The 19,484-nt window shown below is 49.9% G+C and overlaps 5 protein-coding genes across 5 annotated transcripts; 3 read left to right on the forward strand and 2 right to left on the reverse strand.

Annotated features, from left to right (window-relative positions):
- The first annotated feature begins 2,453 nt into the window (after positions 1 to 2,453).
- TrAtP1_006532 (uncharacterized protein) lies at positions 2,454 to 4,782 on the forward strand. Its single transcript, XM_014083111.2, has 3 exons — positions 2,454 to 2,947; positions 3,018 to 3,207; positions 3,277 to 4,782. Exons 1-3 carry the CDS (start codon positions 2,679 to 2,681, stop codon positions 4,453 to 4,455), a joined length of 1,638 nt encoding a protein of 545 aa, XP_013938586.1. The 5' UTR covers positions 2,454 to 2,678; the 3' UTR covers positions 4,456 to 4,782.
- TrAtP1_006533 (uncharacterized protein) lies at positions 4,719 to 11,179 on the reverse strand. The gene is made up of 7 exons (XM_014083112.2): positions 10,848 to 11,179; positions 10,529 to 10,779; positions 9,847 to 10,476; positions 9,355 to 9,775; positions 8,671 to 9,296; positions 7,974 to 8,621; positions 4,719 to 7,921 (listed from the first exon to the last, which is right to left on the reverse strand). The coding sequence occupies exons 1-7, from the start codon at positions 11,063 to 11,065 to the stop codon at positions 5,673 to 5,675; spliced, it is 5,043 nt and encodes a 1,680-aa protein (XP_013938587.2). The 5' UTR covers positions 11,066 to 11,179; the 3' UTR covers positions 4,719 to 5,672.
- A 922-nt stretch (positions 11,180 to 12,101) lies between these two features.
- Positions 12,102 to 17,686, reverse strand: TrAtP1_006534 (uncharacterized protein). The gene is made up of 2 exons (XM_066113163.1): positions 12,551 to 17,686; positions 12,102 to 12,476 (listed from the first exon to the last, which is right to left on the reverse strand). The coding sequence occupies exons 1-2, from the start codon at positions 16,649 to 16,651 to the stop codon at positions 12,375 to 12,377; spliced, it is 4,203 nt and encodes a 1,400-aa protein (XP_065969249.1). The 5' UTR covers positions 16,652 to 17,686; the 3' UTR covers positions 12,102 to 12,374.
- On the forward strand, positions 16,717 to 16,893 carry TrAtP1_006535 (uncharacterized protein; the record flags this gene model as incomplete). The annotated part of the gene is made up of 1 exon (XM_066113164.1): positions 16,717 to 16,893. One exon carries the CDS (start codon positions 16,717 to 16,719, stop codon positions 16,891 to 16,893), a length of 177 nt encoding a protein of 58 aa, XP_065969250.1.
- TrAtP1_006536 (uncharacterized protein) lies at positions 17,663 to 18,093 on the forward strand. Its single transcript, XM_066113165.1, has one exon. It carries the CDS (start codon positions 17,723 to 17,725, stop codon positions 18,077 to 18,079), a length of 357 nt encoding a protein of 118 aa, XP_065969251.1. The 5' UTR covers positions 17,663 to 17,722; the 3' UTR covers positions 18,080 to 18,093.
- Positions 18,094 to 19,484: the final 1,391 nt, after the last annotated feature.

Genomic DNA, 19,484 nt, shown 5'->3' on the forward strand with positions numbered 1-19,484 from the left:
CCATAAGTGGAATCAAAATGGAGTGATGTGAAAGCATTTGCTTTTAGGTTAAAGCCAGGGCCCCCTCGACACCAAGCACTTTGCAGCGTGGGCGCATATGCATGGACATGGGCCACACAGTAGCAGGACAAGAAGGGGCCACAACGCGCCACTCTTGTGCAGCCAAGTGCCATCTCGGTACTTGGTTCGAAGAGCAGCGGCCTTTGGTTGGTTCCCTGGCAAGGCAAATGCTTCATTCACCCATACTGGAGTTGTCGCAGCGCCATTGTGTCTCAGCGCCGAGTGGCCAGTGGGAGGTGGTGCATGCGATCACTGCTTCAGCTGCTGCGTCTTCTTCTCCCGCTCGTTCGCTCGCAGGCACTCGCCGCAATAGTTTGCATGGTGTGCATATGTAGAGAGCCACAAACACGGGAGAGGGGAGCAAGTGACTGGAGGAGGCCATCATGACGCTCTTCTGCAGCCGGCTCGCTGCATCGACAAGCCGGGAACCTGAAGGCGAGGCAAGAATCGAGATGGCCGCCGGCCGTTCGTCCCACCTGCTCCATGCAGCCCAGCATTCTTATGGGTGGCTATTATTGACACCACATGTCCGTCTTGATATACCGTCCTGTATGGCTTGACCTCCCTCCAATAGAGGCAGCGCTGCAGTTTCACCGCCACTCATCAGGGCGGCCTTCTTGTTGCAGGAGAATCAGGAGGCCCAAGATGTGCCCCCCCTTTCATTGCTCAATGGGCACTCACCCAAACAACAGCCTCTTGAATCCCCCCCCTGGCCACCCCTGCCCTGTTTATGTTGCTTGCATTTTCTGCGACGTCGTGGTGCTAGCAGCAGTAATCTGTAGTCAGTATGGAGTGCCACTGTTACTGCGACCACCAGCAGCAAATACAACGTACCGCACCGTATCTCGTACAGCGAGCATATTGCGATCCACCGCAAAATTCGATTCTATTTTCTGCAGTTCGTGCCATGGCCAGCCAGGGCCAAGCTGGCGCACTAGCAGCCTCGAGGAGCTTTTTGGTGGACACAATAAACCGTAAACCGGCGAGCGATCGACAAGGCAGTTGGGCGCATTGTTGCTCGTGACAGGACGCCGCGAATTACCCGGCGCGGCGGGACAGTGCCGCTACTGTGCCGCCGCATGTACTCCGTGTCAGCCATTGATGAATATTGAAATGGCTGGATGGCGGGCTGCTCTCATGGCCTGAATAGGGGAGAGCGAGGATAAGACTGAGCTGCCCTCGAGTTGATTGTTTCTCCTGCCTGATTATCGTTTCCGCCGAGAGCACGGCGTGTAGATCATCCTTTTGCTTAATTACGCGTAGCAGCGCCGCGACCTGAATTCCGTCTTCTGGAGAATTGCCAATACCACTCTGAACCGCGAGGCGACATTTGATCCCTAGGCCGCTATCAAGGGATAATGAAAGCAAGTCAATGCGTGCTGGGTCGTAATATTGCAAGCAAAACCAAGTATAGTTTCAGCCTCGGGGCGAAGGCGTCAGAAAAGGGGGGCATTGTTCAGACGGCCGCTTTTTGGACTACAGTACACACAGCTTTATATGGCTGTCCTATTGTTGGTGATGCAATGCTAGTTCGAAGTAGTCCAAGTAGTATGTAATAGCATTGCATCTTCGCCGTGCCACCGCTGCTAGGCCATCGCATGGACTCAAACTTCGTATCTATCTATAGTATGGAATACGCCGTGCTGCTTCTACCGCTATGCGGACTGGTGGCAGATGCGCAGCTGCACGCAGGCGAAAAGATGGATCGTGGGGCAAGGCAAGATAATCTTAGATGGTTCACCGTGATCCATGTCGAGCAAGCTTCGAGTCTTCTACGCGCATTCTCGAGTCAGCCGCCATTCGCCCAAGCAGCTCGCTCGTGTCTGTTCTCGCCAGCTTATCAGCAGCCATGGCCCGGACGGCACAAAGGAGAAGGGCTGTTTAAAATGAGAAGTGGAGGCTGGGAGTCACTGAATGGAGGACCAGAGTGACATATCAGACGGTGCGGGTGCTCCGTGAGTCACACTGTCCGCAGGTACCGGGCCAGGCCAAGGCCGCCGCTGCTAGCCTTGGTGGCTGCCGAACATTTGTGTCCGCCACTAGCGCAGGCCGGTGGACGGGTCTGCAATTTCAGGCCCACTCGCTTAAAGCCTGCACAGACCAGACGCCGGGCCCACAGCGCCCCCCGGCAACCCAAACGAGCGCCAGAGCTCCAGGTCTCAGGGCATTCACTGCTGCTTCGAGCGCTAGCGGGCTGTCGAACAGTGGGCTGGCAGCGAGCTCTCCCGCCGTGGCGTCACTGGCCACGATATCTGCTGTCCCTGCGCTGCGCTGCACTGTACTGTATACCTTGGCCCGTCAATGCCTGTTCCAAGCGCTGCTCTGCTATCGCTTCAGGTTTCCTTCGCCGGCTGGCCACCCAGACGCAGGGTTGCTCTGCTGTCACACAATTCTGGGCGATTCCCCCTAGCCTTCCTCGCGCTCACCAGGCAAATAAGTAGTCCTGCCACCCCCTTCCTGCTGCTGCTTCCCTCCTCCTCCTACTTTCTTCACACACGCTTGACCAGCGCCCATTTTCATACACATCCGAAAGGCTTTTTTCTGGATCCTTCTTTTTTAATACCCTTTGTTTGTTTCGCGCTTTAAGATACCCAAAACTCTCTTTTTTCTAATCCAGAATGGCTGAGGAACACAAGCCCGTTGACGTCGCCGCCCCGGTGGCTGAGGAGGTCGCTGCTCCCGCTCCCGTCGTTGTCGCCGAGGAGGCCCCCGTTGTCGAGACCGCTATCCCTGTTGTCGAGGACAAGCCCGCTGAGGAGACGAAGCCCGCCGAGACTGAGGAGGCCGCTGAGGCTGCCAAGGAGGAGGACAAGAAGGAGGAGGAGCCCGCCAAGCCCATTGAGGAGGGCTTCCTGGGACACAAGGCTCAGGGCGCCAGCTTCCCCAAGTGAGTACAGCGCATTATATCGCAACTTGCGGGATTCGCGAGCAACAGACGCTAACCACCATCGTCACAGGAACCTGATTGCCAGCAAGGCCTTCTTCTTCTTCGGCGCCGAGTCCGTCGAGGCTGATGTCCTCGCCGCCTACAAGAGGGCTGAGAAGCACGCCGAGGTTGCCCAGCACAACATTGCCTGGGCTGCTCACACCGGCAAGGGTCTTCTTTTCATTGGTGACAAGAAGGCTCCCCACGGCGTCATCAACCTGGTAAGCAATCATCGCGAGATTGTCGAATACATGTGTCGATACGCGAGAGGCTAACTCGAGAAATTGTAGGCTGATGCCACTGAGCCCGAGACCGATGGCTCCCACAAGTTCCACCTCACCGCCAAGGGCAACAAGCACAGCTTCAAGGCTGCCTCTGCCGCTGAGCGCGACAACTGGGTCGCCCAACTGAAGGAGAAGATTGCTGAGGCCAAGGAGCTCGCCACTGCTGTTACCGAGTCTGAGGTTTACAAGCAGACCATTGAGAGCTTCAAGCCTGCCCCCAAGGAGGAGAAGACTGAGGCCCCCAAGGAGGAGGCTGCCCCTGTCGAGGAGGCTGCTGTCCCTGCTGAGGAGACCGCTGCCAAGACTGAGGAGGCTGCCAAGGAGGAGCCCGTCAAGGATGAGCTCAAGGTCAAGGACAACGAGCGCCGCTCTGCTAGCCGCAAGCGCACTTCTTTCTTCGGCTTCGGCAAGAAGGAGGAGAAGAAGGAGGAAGCCAAGACTGAGGAGACCCCCGCCACTGAGACTCCCGCCGTCGTTGAGCCCGTCCCCGAGGTTGAGGCCCCTGCCACCGAAGAGGTCCCCGTTGCTGAGCCCGCCGTTGAGGGTGAGACCAAGGCCAGCGAGGAGCTCCAGCCTGAGTCCCCCAAGGAGAAGCCTACCGTCAACAAGCGCACCAGCTTCTTCGGCAACGTCTTCTCTAAGAAGGAGAAGAAGGCTGCTGAGGCCAAGCCCGAGATTGAGTCTCCCAAGGAGGAAGAGGTCCCCGCCGCTGAGACTGCTCCCGTCATCCCCCCCGTTGAGGCCACCACCCCCTTGGCCGTCGACGTTGCCAGCCCCGCCACCGTCCCTACTGAGACCACCGAGGTTGCTGCCACCAACGGCGATGCCAAGAAGGAGAAGGAGAAGCGCAAGTCTTCTCTACCCTTCAACTTTGGCAAGCGCGACAAGTCTCCCGGCCCCGCTGCCGAGGGCGACGAGAAGAAGGGCGCGTTCTCCAAGCTCCGTGCTACCATCAAGGGCAAGGGAGCCGCCAAGTCTGACGAGAAGGCCATTGAGGAGGCCAAGGAGGAGGATGCCATCAAGGAGGAGGAGACCCCCGCCACCGAGGAGGCTGCCAAGACTGAGGAGGCTGTCAAGGAGGAGGCTGCCGCCACCGAGGAAGCCCCCAAGCCTGTCGAGGCCGAGGCTGAGAACAAGCCCGAGGACATCACCACCGCTACTCCCGCCGTCATTGCGGCCGCTTAGAGAACTCGCTGACAGCGAGTGTTTTTTTAACGGCTTTAAACACTTTGCAAAACTTTCCTTGATATAATTGTTGCGAAAAGAAAACACGCATGAGAGGACTGGGAATGGAAGGATCTGCATTTCTTCAAGATACCAAGATACCCTGTCGAGACTGCTTTCACTGATACCACTTTTCATTTTGTTTTTGCACGTCAAATGGACGAGAATTCACTATTAAAAAACTTGAAAAAACTCATGTTGCTAGTATACAGCATTCGCGTTCTGCTTTGTTCGATACCCGAGAGGAGGAGATAATTAATAACTAATATACAAATGATGTTTGTTGAGATATATTTCAATTTGTCATGTGAAGTCAATTGATGTTGGATGATGCAATACAGCTTTTTCCACAATATTTCTTTCTTTCTTTTCTTTCCTTTTCTCTCCTCGCTTTTCTTTCCAAACTAACCATTTCAGCCTTGTGGATACTAAAACGAAAATTTTATACCATGTTACAGCCTTCTCTTTGCTTTTCCAAAGACATGTGAAGTTTCTGAGAGAGATGTGATGCTAAGCTCACCAATGACTCATTACTGTTTCAACTAAAAAAAAAAAAAAAAAAGGCCGGGCTCTTTTTAATCCACCACTCAATGTTCTTTTTAGGTCCAAGCTGTGCAAGGCTTTTTGGCTCTAGTTGAAACGGAGAATCACGGTATTCGGAGATTTTGGCGTGACGTTACTTGAGCTGCCGTGGCGAAACAACGGCATGTCCGAGAAGGAGAAACATGTTTTCTACTTATTTTTTTCTTCTTCCTTTTCTTCTTCTTCTTTTTTTTTTAAACCTTTGCCTCTAAAAAAGAAAAAGGACTGTTGAACAGGTGGAGGCCTAACTGAAAGAGGAGGTAGCTTGGGGTGTTGATGATATTGCTACTAGCTACTTGATTCCATTGTGTTATACAAATAAACAATATATAGAATGAAAGATTTCATCTCATTCAACCATATGTACAAAGTATCAGTTTAGTTAAATGTATCTATGAGTAGTGCCGTACAGACTTTGAGATTCTACTGCTATTAATACTAGTAACTGTCTGATTCCCTTGTGTTATGCAAATGGACAATACCTAACGTGACTAACTTTTTCCATTCAATTCAATAGAAATAAGTATCAATTCAGTTAATTGTTGAATTCTTCTGCATCATCAGCATTACAGGTGCCTCAGATAATGTATATCCTCTCATTCTTGATGACATCGAGGTCTCTTGGCGAGATAGATCCCATCCTCTTCCACACTGGAGACTGATCGCTTCTGCACTTGAACCATTTCGCGAGTCTGCATATCCAAGTTGGGTATTCGGAGCAGAAAGAATTTGGTATATGCAGCAGCAGTGGCAGCTGCATACTTGTGCCACTCGTCATTCTTGTGCGAGTCGGCATAGTCGCATATTCCCCGAATCACCAAACATTTTCCAGTCACCATCACACCAGCGCCTTCCATTTCAAAGCATAAAACATTCATTTCAGCACCAATGCGGTCCCGAGTCACTGCATCTTTTATAACCTGGTTCCCAGAGGCAATAAAGCCGTAATGAATATGCGGTCCAGGAGGCCGGGGCTTCTTGGGGACATGGGGACCCTTGCAGTTTTCGCACGTCTTTTGTCCATATTCGTGTTCGGCTATAGCGTAGAATAGTGTATCCCGATCTTCTCCAGGGCTTTGGTATTCAGGCTCCAGATTGACTATATCTTGTATGTGTGCCTCTAGGATATTGTGGGTGACGCTTTTATCAGATTGCACCGAACTAATTGCAGTCAGCATCGAGGGAGCGGGACGTTGCGGTAATCCTGTGCTCGTAATCCTGGAGTCCTTTTGCATCACTTTGCCCATATCGTGTTGAATGACGCCAGTGCTGACCACGACATCACCCAGTCGGATATCATGGTTCTCTGAGGGTATTCCTCCACCAATTCCGACAACGAAATACCATTTCACCGCAGGAAAACTTTTCTCGATGTCTGAGGCGACTCTTGAAGCGGCATTCATGCCATACTCTTGGACTGGTAGACAAGCCGCAACCACGTAATGGGTTCCCAAACGGCCAAGATTGTAGGTATTAGCATCACTCTCCTGCTTTGGTAAATTTTGATGGATTTCGTCGAATAGAGTGCGGATGGCCTTTAACTCTTCTGGCAGAGCACAAATGATAGCAACCTTGTAGTGTTTGTGTTCAAAGAAATGGTCATCCTGCCTGGCATACTGTGACTCATGAGCGGTGGATGAGCGAAGACTCAAGCCAATCCCGCTGTCAGGAGGGGAGTCATCGTCCGATTCTTCATCCGTCAACGGAAGTTCTCCCTTTTCGGGGTCTCCAAAGTCGTTCCATATCCATTTTATGCCCGTGCTATGACCAAATACCACGGCTCCACTGTCTTTTAGCAACGGGGAAGTGCTTGGAAGCAAACTTCGGCTTATTTCCTTCGGCGATATAACTTTTGCCCATATATCTCTTGGCCACATAACCTGAGCTCGCTCGCAATGCGTCTCTTCAAGAATGCTGCAGCCACATCGTGTATTCAACGCCATGTTATAAGGATGCCAGACAAGTGAATTTGTTAACCGTGGGGGATTCGCTCTTGGATTTCCCATGCGCTTCATAATCGTGTTCAGATCCTCTGCACTAGCAGCGAGATAATATTTGTTTTCCGGTAGTCTCTCCCAGTGACTGCAAGTGTAATCCTCTGATATTGGGCCCATTAAATTGCCAAAGTCTCTGCCGAATAAGAAGACGGCTCCGATAGCCCGTGTAAAATCAACCCATCCTTTACCAGCTGTTTTCACTTTTGCGAGACGCGGTTCGGTACCATCTTCATTCGTTGCAATGTCATAAAAATCCCAACCTCCAAGGTTTTTTCGTGGAACAAATTCCAACCCTTCTCCTATTTTGCGAATTATTTCAGGTTGGTAGTCAATGGCCTTTTCAAGAGCCTCAAATAAGTCATCGATGCGGTCACAGACTCGGTATTTGATATTTTCGCCTGATTCATCCTGTTCATATTCCTCATAAAGCTCCATACCAAGGTTTGCAAAATTGAAGAGAACTTCCATCGCTGCCGAGGCAGTATAAGGTTTCCTTGTTGCTTCTTCAAACATATCTGACTTGAAGAGAAACTTAAATGAAAGTTTGTCGGTCTTGTTGAACTCGAGAGATGCGCGGAGGAGATGAAGTAATGCATTCACTCCATCAACCAACCACCCACGTTTGCATTGAACGTCCCAAAGTACCATGTATTTCTGGGACAGAAATTCTAATTTCCGTCTGTAAGAGTCTTTGAGGATCTGTGGCGATGAATCTTTCTTTCCCTTAGCTGCTTCGTGATTAAATTGAATTGCTAGGCCCTTCGATATCAAAATGTCATTCGATTCGCAATCCTCCCGAAGTTTCCTTAAGCACGACCCATCAACGTTATAGTTTGCGTCGGCAGATCCTGAAGATGTTACTACTATCCAAGCATACGTAATCAAGTGAGGTTTCCTTACCAACAAGGTATCTTATTTGAGAAGACCAGCCAAGGATATGGCGACTATTTTTCAAGTCAGCCACGCTGACATCATTGGCGTGGATATCCATCCCGTCAAGATATGAGACGCGACCTCCATCCTTCCTCCACAGCAAGTGCCATAGCAGGATATTGTCGGAATACCGCGTTGGTACCAGCATTATCGAAAATCCCTTGATAAATATCTTGTTTTTAAAGGTATTTATGTAACGCGTCCCTGCCAGGAGCGCCATAGTGTCTAGACTTAGCTCAAGTCCTATGTTGGAAATTGGTCTCCGCAGGATGGGATAGCCTTTGACGATCACTGGATTTTGGAATAGCTGGTGCCAGCATTGGCCATTTGATATCTCGCCAGTGTCCTCAATCGCGTCGACGCCAAACCCGATGTTGCAGAAAAATGTTGTCGGAAGTCCTTCAGCCATATCTCTGGTTGAACTCGTTCCTATGTCACTCACAAAAGCACTAACGATAGCGACGCTGGTTTTATATGGAGATGAGCGAAGTGCTGAGCCAAGCCAAGCGAGCTGTTCTCCGATGTCTGCTATAGAGTCTGCTGTCCCAGTGACTTGAAGGTTAAACTCTGGTCCTCGAGACCATACAACCAGCTGGGTTTTATCAGGAAGACTGTCTGAAATTATATTAGCATCCATAGTCACAATGCCAAGATAATCACATACAGAAAAATGGCATATTATTAGTATCACGCACTACACTCTTCATAACATGTAGAAGATGAATGCCAGATGACGGCCATGTCTGGCTAAGATATTGTGTAGTCGTCGCCGCTTGGGCATCAACTTTGGATCCGGTAATTGTAATAGCTCGCTCCACTGCTCTCTCGGGGCTTTCTGTGTATTCTTGTTCTTGCAAAAAAGAGCCTGGGTCCCAATCAGCAGTAAATGTCAAAGTAAATCTTTTGGCGGCTTCACTTCTGCTGACCCTCTGGGATTTGGGCAGATAATCTATAATGGTTTTTCTGATATCGGTCTGTACATTTCCGGGCTCATCCATATACAGCTCTTTCTGTATATACTGTAATAGCCATTCATACGCTGGGTGCTGCGATATGAAGTCTCTATAGACGGAAAATTCTGGCAAAGAGTCGGTGGCCCGGTCTGCCTCGTCAAGATCGTCATCAGAATTACCATCCATAGCATCGTCCGGTTTCTTATTAAGAGCAGTATTGGGATCTTCCAAATTATCTGTATCCGGGTGCCAGTTGCTGATGGAATCAAAATCGACTCTGTCAGAACGAACACCAGTCTCTGTGATATAGCTCTGTATCATGGTATTGGAAATCTCGCTATATTTTATATAATTAGCATCCCAGACACATTAAATACAATAATAAGGCCACTAACCGTCTGTATCTGCGCACAAAAACCATAACATCGCGACAGATCAATGCCGAACCACTCGACCCCACCTTCATAGCGAACGTCTGAAGATATAGAGGGAGAGCTTTGCGGACCCTTTCTAGGCTTTCTTCATCTGGTGTAACTTTAAAAGCCTTATTCAGTAGATCATCCGCAAGCAGAGAGATATATGCATCCCTTTTCGATGGTTGAATATTGGGGCCTGCTGTGTATACTGAGGAAGCGTCATCCATGGATGGGTCCTCATTCTCCATGAAGCTTATATGGCCGGTATTAGATTCGTCAGAGTGAAGCTGTTGATCTTCATTCGTTTCGGTGTTTTGAACAGGCCTTTTGTAATCATGAGTTGGCAATGATGCATAGCCAGAGTCTGTGGCGGATGTGAGAGCCTCTGATTGTTCAGCATCTGCAGTGTAGTTAGAAATCAGCTTCTGCATTGATAACGAGAGGGCGATAAGACTGGCTGGGGTGATGTACCTCGATAGCTGCCCGCTCGGGAACGAGAGCGTGGCAAGGGAGTAGCGTTACCATCTGCGTCTCGAGGGACGTTGTACGTATGCCGAATTTCTAGCAGGTTTGGGTTTTTCCAAATCTCCCCAGGAAGCTCCGGGAAATCAAGGGCCTTGCCTGATTTATCATAATCATCAACCCAATTATGCGCCTTGTTACCGAGTGCGTTGCCTATAGAAATAACATTGCCCGAGTCGTCTGCGGAAGTCCGATGTACTGTGCTACCTGAAGATATATGCCGGCCAATGGTGGATGCGTCATTCGAAATGCCAGTTTGCATGGTCGACATACGGTCAAGGGCATGGTGTGATACAGTAGAGAATCCTGTATCGGCATGCCTCATTATGGCTTGATGGTCAGTATGGCTTCTATCGGAGTAAAACTGCTGAAATTCATCCATAACGACGTCCTGAGTATTCTCTTTATCGTCATGAGCTGTTGCGTGAATAGGGCGAAGATCTGTTTCAATAATTCCTTGAATTTGCTGTATTTGTGTGCGAGCATCTAAAAGTGGACTTTTGCGAATGCGTTCCACTTCTTCAGCCCAATGTTGCAATTGTTTCGTCTCTTCTATATCGTAAGATTGTTCATCTCGAACTGCAGCTCCCGTTAGTGAACCGCGAACCGGTGCCAGTAAGGTAACACACACATGGGCTAGGGATGTGGATATCTTCAGGAAATAATATGCGGTACATGTTTTTCCATTTTTCAGACTCCTCAATCCCTCGTTTCATCGGTATTTTTAGCTGAGGTATAACATTTTCCGTCGTATATAGATTTTCTTTCTGTTCGCATTGTAATTGGCTACGATGCTGCAGCAAAGATTGAGCATCTTTGAGATCTTCGAAGCATCTGTCGCAATGATTCATTGGAAGTGTGTGCTTGCGATATACGTGTTCTCTAAGAAAGAAAACAGATCATCAATGTCACTTTCTCGGCTTTGCTTCTTGCAGAAGGTATGCACTAACCTATCTCTGTGGTACTCCTTCCATGAGTTATGTGCACATGTTTCCCATCCGCCTCGCTCAAAACTTGCATTTTGTTGGTCCCTCTGACAAAATGGACAGGCGAAATGCTTGTATGAGTCTTCATTGGATGAAAATATTGCAAAATCAGGAGAATTGCCTCTGCCATCCCGGGACTCATCTTCGTTTTTCTCGGCTCGTTTAATAGCTTCAGGATCCATTGTACATAAGGGCCACGAACACAATCCGGGCGCCTTCAATAATCGTGGCTCACTTTATATGTTAGCAAATGGGATTTCTTAGCAGTGAAGACCTAAGGCGAACAGTACGCGGGGAAGAGGATTCGGGCTATTGTCACAGCCTGATTCTTACAGCCCAACTCTTATAGTTGTATTCAAGGGGCCTTTGGGGATTAACATAAGACCGAAGAACCAATAAGAGAATTGACCGCAGATTGCTGAATACAAGGTACGTATTATACATCAAATATACGCAGGCTTTACGCAAATAAATATAGCGTGAATAAAATTCACTTATACAACGCACAGCTCGCAATCCATAACATATTAGACACGTACGAACGAATAAGATTCTTTTTTCTTTTAATCCTTATATCTGATTTAGTCCAAACACAGTTTTTCAGGCAAACAAATTGAGAAGCACCTACTCTTCTTAGTACAAAGAAGAGAGATTGGGCCTCTCGACTATTTACGGTTATTTATGGCAGTACGCCGCAATCTTACGCGTATGTATAAAGTAGTTCAATATCATCGAGAAACACAGCTGTCGCTTACCAAAAAGTCTATTCCATAGGCATCTCAGATGATCAAATAACAGAAGAAAAAACCTGCAAGAGTGGACAATGTAGCTTGATGGAAATTTCCGTGTATGTATTTCCTTTCTAACGTTATACTTATTAACATCCTTCTCCTGGATCACCTCTTTATATATATAATCCGTCAATACCGGTCTCTCTTTCTTTTCTCACTCTCTCTCAGGACACGCTCTAGTATATCTATGTCCCGTCTCTCTTCCCATATTTTCGCAATCGTGTGCAAATAAGACAGACTTTGTCTAAAAGAAAAAAAGGAAAAAAAAAACTTGGTATCTGAGGAGGCTACTTCGCGTATGCCAATAACATTGAAAAACACAAATAAAACAAAATCCCTGGCTTGCTGTTTCCTTTTCTGACTCCGCCAATTGTATCCGAATTTGACATCAAATTGAAAAAGGAAAAAAAAAAAAAGGGGGGGGGGGGGGGGGAAGAAGAAGAAGATCCCAAAGCAATATTAACAAAGGGGAGGGGGGGAGGAAAAAACGAATACCAAAAACTCCCAGGCTTAAAACGATTCGCTTAGCAACCGTATATATATGCAAATCTTAAAAACGCGACGGGTATGAGAATGATCAAACTTGTCACATATGCCATGTCATGATAGACAGATGTGTATTATAAAGCGGAACAAGGGAAAGAAAAATCGCTGCATGATTGATAGCATTTTTCTGAGCAGGTAGTGCCGTTCATCGCCTTCACGTGTCGCTCGACACAGAAAGATTCTGATACTTGCTCACCAGCTCCTCAATTTTAGGAATGAGCTCAGGGATGCGGAATGGCTTGGAAATAACATCGTCCTAGACGAAGCAAGTGGTTAGCGACATGGTCAGAAAGACAAGGATATAATCACGAGAGAGATGATGAAACTTACAATTCCTGCAGCCTTTGCATTCTCAATTTGTTCCGGCCGTGCATAAGCCGTAACCGCAATGATAGGAATGTGTTTGGTAATTGTCCCTTCCTTTTCGAGTTCACGTATCTTCCTTGCGCAAGTCATGCCGTCCATGACAGGCATCTCCAAGTCCATAAGAATGACAGATATATCAACACCTTCGGCCTCTTGACCTGCCCAAAATCTTGATTTCTGCAGTGTCTGAAGTGCCTCTTTACCGTGGTTGGCCACAAACGTGTTATTACCGTAGTTACGGAGCTGTCGCTGCAACACCTTCTGATTGACAATATTATCTTCAACAATGAGAACGTCAAAAAGAGGGTTGCGGCCTGTATCCGACTGGCTGCGCGACGCAGAACCGCCCGCGGGTTGGCTGTTGGTAGAAGGCGTCTGAATCTTTCGTTCGAGCTTGAATGGCGTGATGTGTTCATATTCAGAAGGAGGATTCAGGCATTTGCGACTCTGTATGTAAAAGCTGAACTTGCTTCCAGCATCCCGCTGCGAAGAGACGCCGATCTGACCACCTTGCATTTCAGTCAAGATCCTGGAGATGAATAGTCCCAGCCCAGAGCCACCATATTGCACATGCGTCCGAGGGGTGGCTTGCTGGAAGCGTTGGAAGAGGACCTTCAGTTCCTCATCACCAAGGCCGGTGCCGGTGTCCTCCACTGAGCAGTGGATATTGAAACGTTCACCAGAGCCCCACTCCTCTTCATTGTCAATATTCATGCCGGCCGTCCGCTGTATATCGTTTCGCTCAAAGTAAAACGTTCCTTGGCTTGTAACCTCAGACATGTCTTTCGTCGCGCACATACTCACGATAATGGTACGCTTCTCTCGGCCCTGTGTGAACTTGATAGCGTTGGTCATGAGATTAATCAGTACTTGTCTCAGTCGTGACGGATCCAGCTTTGCCCAGTTAACTCCATAGGTTTCGAAACTATTGTCGACGATGAATTCGAAAGCTATATCATGCGCAATCAACTCTGCTTCAAACATCTTGAGCGTACGATGGACAACCTTTATTGGCTGCTCATCAACGGGAGTGACAGCTAATAAGCTAGAATCGAGTTTCGACAGCGTTAAAATATCGTCGACAATGCGCTTTTGGTGGCTGGCGCAGAGATTGATGGTATTGGCAGCATCAAGACAGGATTCCAAAAGAGAGTCTACTTCTGCCTTGTCTGAGTGGGCTGTGAACGAGGCAATGCTATTGGCGATTTGATCGACACACTGGAGGATCGCCGACAAGGGGTTCCTCATTTCGTGGCTCGTAATGTCAATGAAATTTTCTTGCTGGCGCTTTAGCTCCACAGCTTCTTCGCGTCTTTCGCTCTGGACCCTTTCAGCCCACTTCTGAGAAGATATATCTGTAATGCAGCCAAAGATGGATGCCAGGCTACCGTCGGGGCCCTTCTCTGGAAAGGCGCTCATCAGGACCCAGGTGTCGACTGTGTGATCTCCGCTAAGTTGGCTGTAGTTGAATCGAAATTCCAATGAAATGGTCACTTTTTGCTCCAGAAGGCGTGTCCAAGCTTCCTCTAGTCTAGGCCTATCTTCAACTCGCACGCTATCCATCCAAACAGTACCTATTTGCTCGGATCGAGCGTTGCGAGAGATCTGCCACCACATGTCGTTGCAGTAGTCGATATGGCCAAGGTTATCGGCAATGAACATTCCAACAGGGGCAAACTCAGCCATACGCGTGAACTTCAGTTCCAACTCGCTGGCTTCTTGTGTACGTTGCTCGAGCTTTTCTGAGAGCTCTTGGCGATCCATCAGGGCGAGATGTGCTGCTCGCTGGCCACGTCGAATCTCTTCCTCAAACAGCAGAACCGAAGCCATGGAGGTTGCTAGCTGCCGCGATAGGAGGTGGATGAATAACTTGTAGTCATCGTTATACGGCCGCCGTGGGTTTACCCCAAGCACAATAAAACCTGTTACAGCTTCGCCGGTGTTTGTAGGAATGACCGGAAAGACGACAATGGTTCTACACGGTTCCCCGAAGCCTCGCCACTCAAATCCTTCTATGAGATGCTTGGGCAGGGTACCGTCATCTTCTGATAACACCACAGGCTCACCACCCCTCGCCAAGGATTGTCGCACATACGGCGCAAACCCTTCGTCTGATGTACGCAGATCTATGGTTTGAGGGGCCGCGACATGGCCTTCTGGGACACCAGGAGATCCCTCGAGAATGAGCTGGGGCGAATGGATAAAGCTACCAGAGTGCAGCGACGACACTTCGCTTTCGGGTTCGTCCCTGACAGAGTAGACCATGCTAAACGGAATGTCATATTCGTTAAACGCCAGGCCTTTCCTCAACTGCGGCCAAAATTCGTTGATGGAAGCCGCTGAAGCCGTCCGCTCTCCTATCTCTCGCAACGTAAGCATTCGGCGCTCGTTCATTCTTCGTCGAGTGTTTTCGAAACAAGGGTTGTATAGACCGACCACCTCGCCCTCTTCGCCAAGGATTGGAATGATGGACCACGAGAAGAAAGTTTCTTCTAAAAATCCATGTCTGTTGATGAAGATCTGGTTATCGTGCTTCATTATTGCTTGACCAGAATCCCAAGCCGTTTTAAAGATGGGCAGGAACTCATCCTTGATTTCGTGCCAGCCATCCGCATACCGTTGGCCCATGAGGTTTGGATGTTTACTGCCGGCCAGGGCTACATATGCAGCGTTATAGAAACTGACAAACTCAGGGCCCCAGTACATGGCGGTTGGATTTGGGCTGGCCATGATTAAATTTGTCATGCCTCTCAGATTGTAGCTCCATTCGCTCATAGGTCCCAATGGTGTAGAGCCCCAGTCAATCGACTTGGCCAATTTGATATGCTCTGGGAGATTATCGTTGTACGGAATCCTGGTCCAGTCAAAGGTCGATCTTACGGGTTGTGATTGCAGTACTTGGTTGGTGAAATCGTCCGGATGGCGTCGGTTTATATCATAGATGGACTCTACGGTGCCAGTTCCGGGAGTTGTGAGGGTAGTGTCTATAGACTCGAGAGGAGGCTTCACAGTGGCGTTACCGAAGTAGTCGGGCGGCTCAAGGATATCAACAGCGGGGGTAACCGGCGTCGACAAAGGTTGGGCACTGATATCTTGCCCGAGCATGATGGTTTCTTCTTCCACTGTTTCTTCCACCATTGGCGGCGTCGGGCGCGTTGCATGATACGCAGCACTTGCGCCAATGAACCGAAACCGCCGTCTTAAAGTTGTGCAATTCCATGTGATCCCGCCGTACTCATAAGTTGATGAAGGCACGTCCAAGGCATCAGTCCCACTAGCCATAGCCCAAGATCTAAACTCATTAAAGTTTTCCGGGAGATCGGGAGACGCAGGGTCTTCTTGCTCGGGGTTCAAAAGGCTGTGGATCGGCTCGGCAGCCCGCAGAGATCCATTATAGTATACGATCGGCAAGCCAGGGCGGTTAGTGTTTGCTGAGTTGGCGAGATCAACCAGGAACGTCGGCCTATCGTCGTGCTCGAGAAGCTCAAGAACGCCGACACCCTGAAGCATCTGCAAGCTAGGGGGCAGGCTGCGCATATCCGGGCTCAGAGACGGTACAGACATGTCCATGGACGACGGTGTGCTGCCGGAGAGAGCCGCATTTGTGGAGCTAACGCTAGCCCTGGGGAGTTTCAGCGTCGTGACAGTCCCTGCAGTTTCCTCGCGAGCTTGTGTTATAATGGCCGAAGCGGCATCTGATACAGGAACGCTATGAGGACGAGGGAAGTGGCGTGCAGGGCCATGGGAAAAGAAGAGAGGGGAGACTGCATCTTCGCGGTTCACTTGCATGGAGCTCAGAGGAAACATGGCATCGCTTAGCATTTCCAGTCTCCTCGAAGGCGAGGCGCCCGTGCGAGGCTTCTTGGCCGGTACCGACCCCATCGCTTGGCCGTGCTTGCTTCTGCGCGACTGGCGCTTTCCGGCTCTTTCGGCGGATGACGAATCTGCGGCTTCAGCCTGGCGTAAGCCCGGGTGTCTCTTTGGCGATGGTAGGGCCGCAATCGGGTTTGCTGGGGGCTGAGAGCCTGCTTGACCAGTGTTGCTATTGTCAAGATGCCATGGCATCGGCAGGCCTGCCGAATGGTGTCTGGAGTGCTCCTGGCGCGAAGTGCCCGCAGAGAAGGGCGAGGATGCCGTCTCCAGCGCCGCCGCAAGAGGTCGAGGAGAGATTGCTGGTTCCTGGCCAAAGCTCGGGGGGAGGATTCGGTGGCCCGGAGTCAGAGGTAGCGCTGGGGGCCTGGGTCGAGGCTGGTGCTGATGCTGATGCTGATGCTGGTGCTGATGAGGACGACACGGAAGACGGGTGAGAGATGCCAGTAGAAGAAAATGCAGAAGCAGAGGCGGAGGCAAAGCCAGAGCAATCTGCGGAGGAGTCGTCCTCGGTCTGCATTAAGGCGGCGGGAGGGGCGAGGATGCCAGAGGACAGAAAGAAGGAGCTCGCTTCGAAAAGCTTGGTTGCAGCAAGGCAAGACCTGAGATTCACTGACAGCGGGGTTTGGAGAGGGTGTCGATCCTTGTCAGGACACCCGAGTGGCGGACGGGTCTAGGCCTACTGGGGGACTTGTCCAAACGAGATCGAGATGGTCCGACGAGCGAGGGTGGATGATGGGTGGATATGGCCGACCGAGCGAGCGAGCCGTCGCCGTTGACCTTCTATGGGTAGCCGCACCTGGAATGTCTTTCAACGGCTCTGGAGGCCATGCGGGCAGGGCATGAGCGCGGCAGCCGATGAGACGTCGATTACGGCACGGCGTATAGACAACAGGACCCTCTACGTGCTCTGTATACGAGGAGGCTGCCGGGCAGGCGAGCAAAGAGTAGCAGCAGGACCAGGACCAGGACCAGGTATCGAGTTCCCTATGCGCAGTATAACAGCTGAAACGAGGGTATAGACGGGCTGAACAGCACTCAGTCGGCGTCCAGAGACGTCTTAGAATCGCGAGCTGAGCTTATGGAAGAGTCGTGGCTGTGGGACCTCAGAATGGCGAAAGGGAGCTCCAGGGCGTAAGCAGCTTTGTGCGGCATCGATAGAGGCGAGCCGCGCAGCGCAGCTTCCAGCAACTGACGGGCAGCAACTGACGGGCAGCAACTGACGGGCAGACGACGCAGAAGAGACTCACCGGGTCTGTCCTGGCGATGGATCAACGCAGACGAGTGCCGGCGATGGTCGACGGACCCGACAATAAGGGTCGCTTTGCCGGGGAACTGCTGATCAGCGCTGATGCTCCGGATGTCAGTTGCCTGAGTGGAGTTGCAAAGCCCAACGGGCGACGAGAGCCGGCAGGTGTCAGAGCGAAGGCAAAAGGGCTGATGGACCGCGAAATCATCGATTCAAGCAATCCCGGCCAGAGTTCCCCCACTGGCTCCATGGGCTGCCAGAGCGGTCGTAGCGGTCGCATCGCTAGCAATAGTGCTGGTGGCAGCATTGATTATGCCGGCACCTGCGCTGGACTAGACAGATATTGGCCCTGTGCTACTGCTGCTAGCAGCTGAAGGAGGAACCACAGCAGAGCCGATGCAGGGAGACGACGGGATGGATGTGGATGCCTCGGTGGGGGGGTGCAAAAGGTCTATCGTGGGTCGACCGTTTTTTTTTTTTTTTTTTTTTTTTTTTTTTTTTTTTTCCCTTTTTTTTTTCCTGTGTTTTAGCTGCAGCACTGCCGATTCCAACTACGGTGCCTGATTGGGCTGTCCACACTGTCCGTCGCACCTACCAGGCCCTTTCCCTGCGCAGCAGCATAGTGCGCATTAGCCTGCAAATGTCACCACGTTTTACTCTCCTGCTTGAGGAGAATGGATCTCTATTCGGGTAATTTCCAGCAAATCAGCCCTCCGCTAGCAGTGCTACTGTGCAAATAGAGGTGGCGAAGCAGGGGGTCCGTGGAGGAGCTGCTCCGGAGCTAGACCAGGTATTTTCTTCTGCTACTGTACAGTAATAAACGGCTGGCATCCCAAGTGGAAAGAGACTTTTGGTGTCAAAACAACGGCTGTCATATCTCGCCCGTATTGTACGACACATGAGAATTGATTACAGAGACTTACATGTACTCACGATTCACGGCATACCAAATTTCAGGTTGACATGCACAGGCATATAAATTCAGTCCACCTCATATGCAGGTACATAGTACAAAGACATACCTCATATAAAACAGCACCTGGAGGATTCGTGGCGTATTAGGTACTGTAGCAGCCCATACAGGTGCAGTACATTGGCATTTGGCCTAACATTTGGTAAGAAAAAAACGATTTCCCAGCGCACGGCGGTTTTGGAGTCACGCTCGCACTCGTTGCTCTAGACCGTTCTAGATTCGTTTGAGCTCTCCACTAAGACAGGGACGAGCGACTTTCATTTGCCGCTGGGTGGAACGGATGAAAAAAAAATTAACAAGCGCCCGAGATAAAGAGGAAAGACAGAGGATAGCATCGGAAAAAAATTTAAAAATGGAAAAAGAGAAAGAAAAAAAAAACTCAAGATCAAGATGAGCTAGATTCCCGAGGCATCAGCAAAAGAGACACATTGGTACGTCAACGGACAACCCGCGGAGACGCTTGGAGAGAAAGCCAACATTGAAGGAGCGCGCATGCACGCACACCTTGGCTTGTTCCTTTGGCTGTCAGCTGTCTCACCATCGGCCTTTGGCGGCTTTATGATACTCGTATTTGTAGACACATGGCATAAGGCCGTGTCTCATAGGTGCGGCCAAAGTGTTGAGTTAGATACACGAGTGCCTTACAGTAGACGACTTGCTGTTTAGCTACTTTTCGGTATTACAGCACTCGTTTTTACTCTTTTAGGAAAACGGGAAGTGAGAGGAGTAGATTCACGCTTCTAATTGAAGGAATCTTGCAAAGCCAGCCCTACCTGACACATACGACCGAGGTATCAATCAGTAGA

Source organism: Trichoderma atroviride, chromosome 3, assembly GCF_020647795.1.
Source record: "Trichoderma atroviride chromosome 3, complete sequence".
In the NCBI taxonomy this organism is placed as follows: Eukaryota; Fungi; Ascomycota; class Sordariomycetes; order Hypocreales; family Hypocreaceae; genus Trichoderma; species Trichoderma atroviride.

Bases quoted from the DNA above. Each gene is read 5' to 3' on its own strand.
- TrAtP1_006532 (XM_014083111.2), top strand. From the start codon at position 2,679: ATGGCTGAGGAACACAAGCCCGTTGACGTCGCCGCCCCGGTGGCTGAG. The intron at 2,948-3,017 runs GTGAGTACAGCG...CCATCGTCACAG, and splicing joins CAGGGCGCCAGCTTCCCCAA to GAACCTGATTGCCAGCAAGG. The intron at 3,208-3,276 runs GTAAGCAATCAT...GAGAAATTGTAG, and splicing joins CCCACGGCGTCATCAACCTG to GCTGATGCCACTGAGCCCGA.
- TrAtP1_006533 (XM_014083112.2), bottom strand. From the start codon at position 11,065: ATGGATCCTGAAGCTATTAAACGAGCCGAGAAAAACGAAGATGAGTCC. The intron at 10,780-10,847 runs GTTAGTGCATAC...TTTCTTTCTTAG, and splicing joins AAGGAGTACCACAGAGATAG to AGAACACGTATATCGCAAGC. The intron at 8,622-8,670 runs GTATGTGATTAT...ATATAATTTCAG, and splicing joins TAATAATATGCCATTTTTCT to ACAGTCTTCCTGATAAAACC.
- TrAtP1_006534 (XM_066113163.1), bottom strand. From the start codon at position 16,651: ATGCCATGGCATCTTGACAATAGCAACACTGGTCAAGCAGGCTCTCAG. The intron at 12,477-12,550 runs GTAAGTTTCATC...TGCTTCGTCTAG, and splicing joins ATGCAAAGGCTGCAGGAATT to GACGATGTTATTTCCAAGCC.
- TrAtP1_006536 (XM_066113165.1), top strand. From the start codon at position 17,723: ATGGATCAACGCAGACGAGTGCCGGCGATGGTCGACGGACCCGACAAT.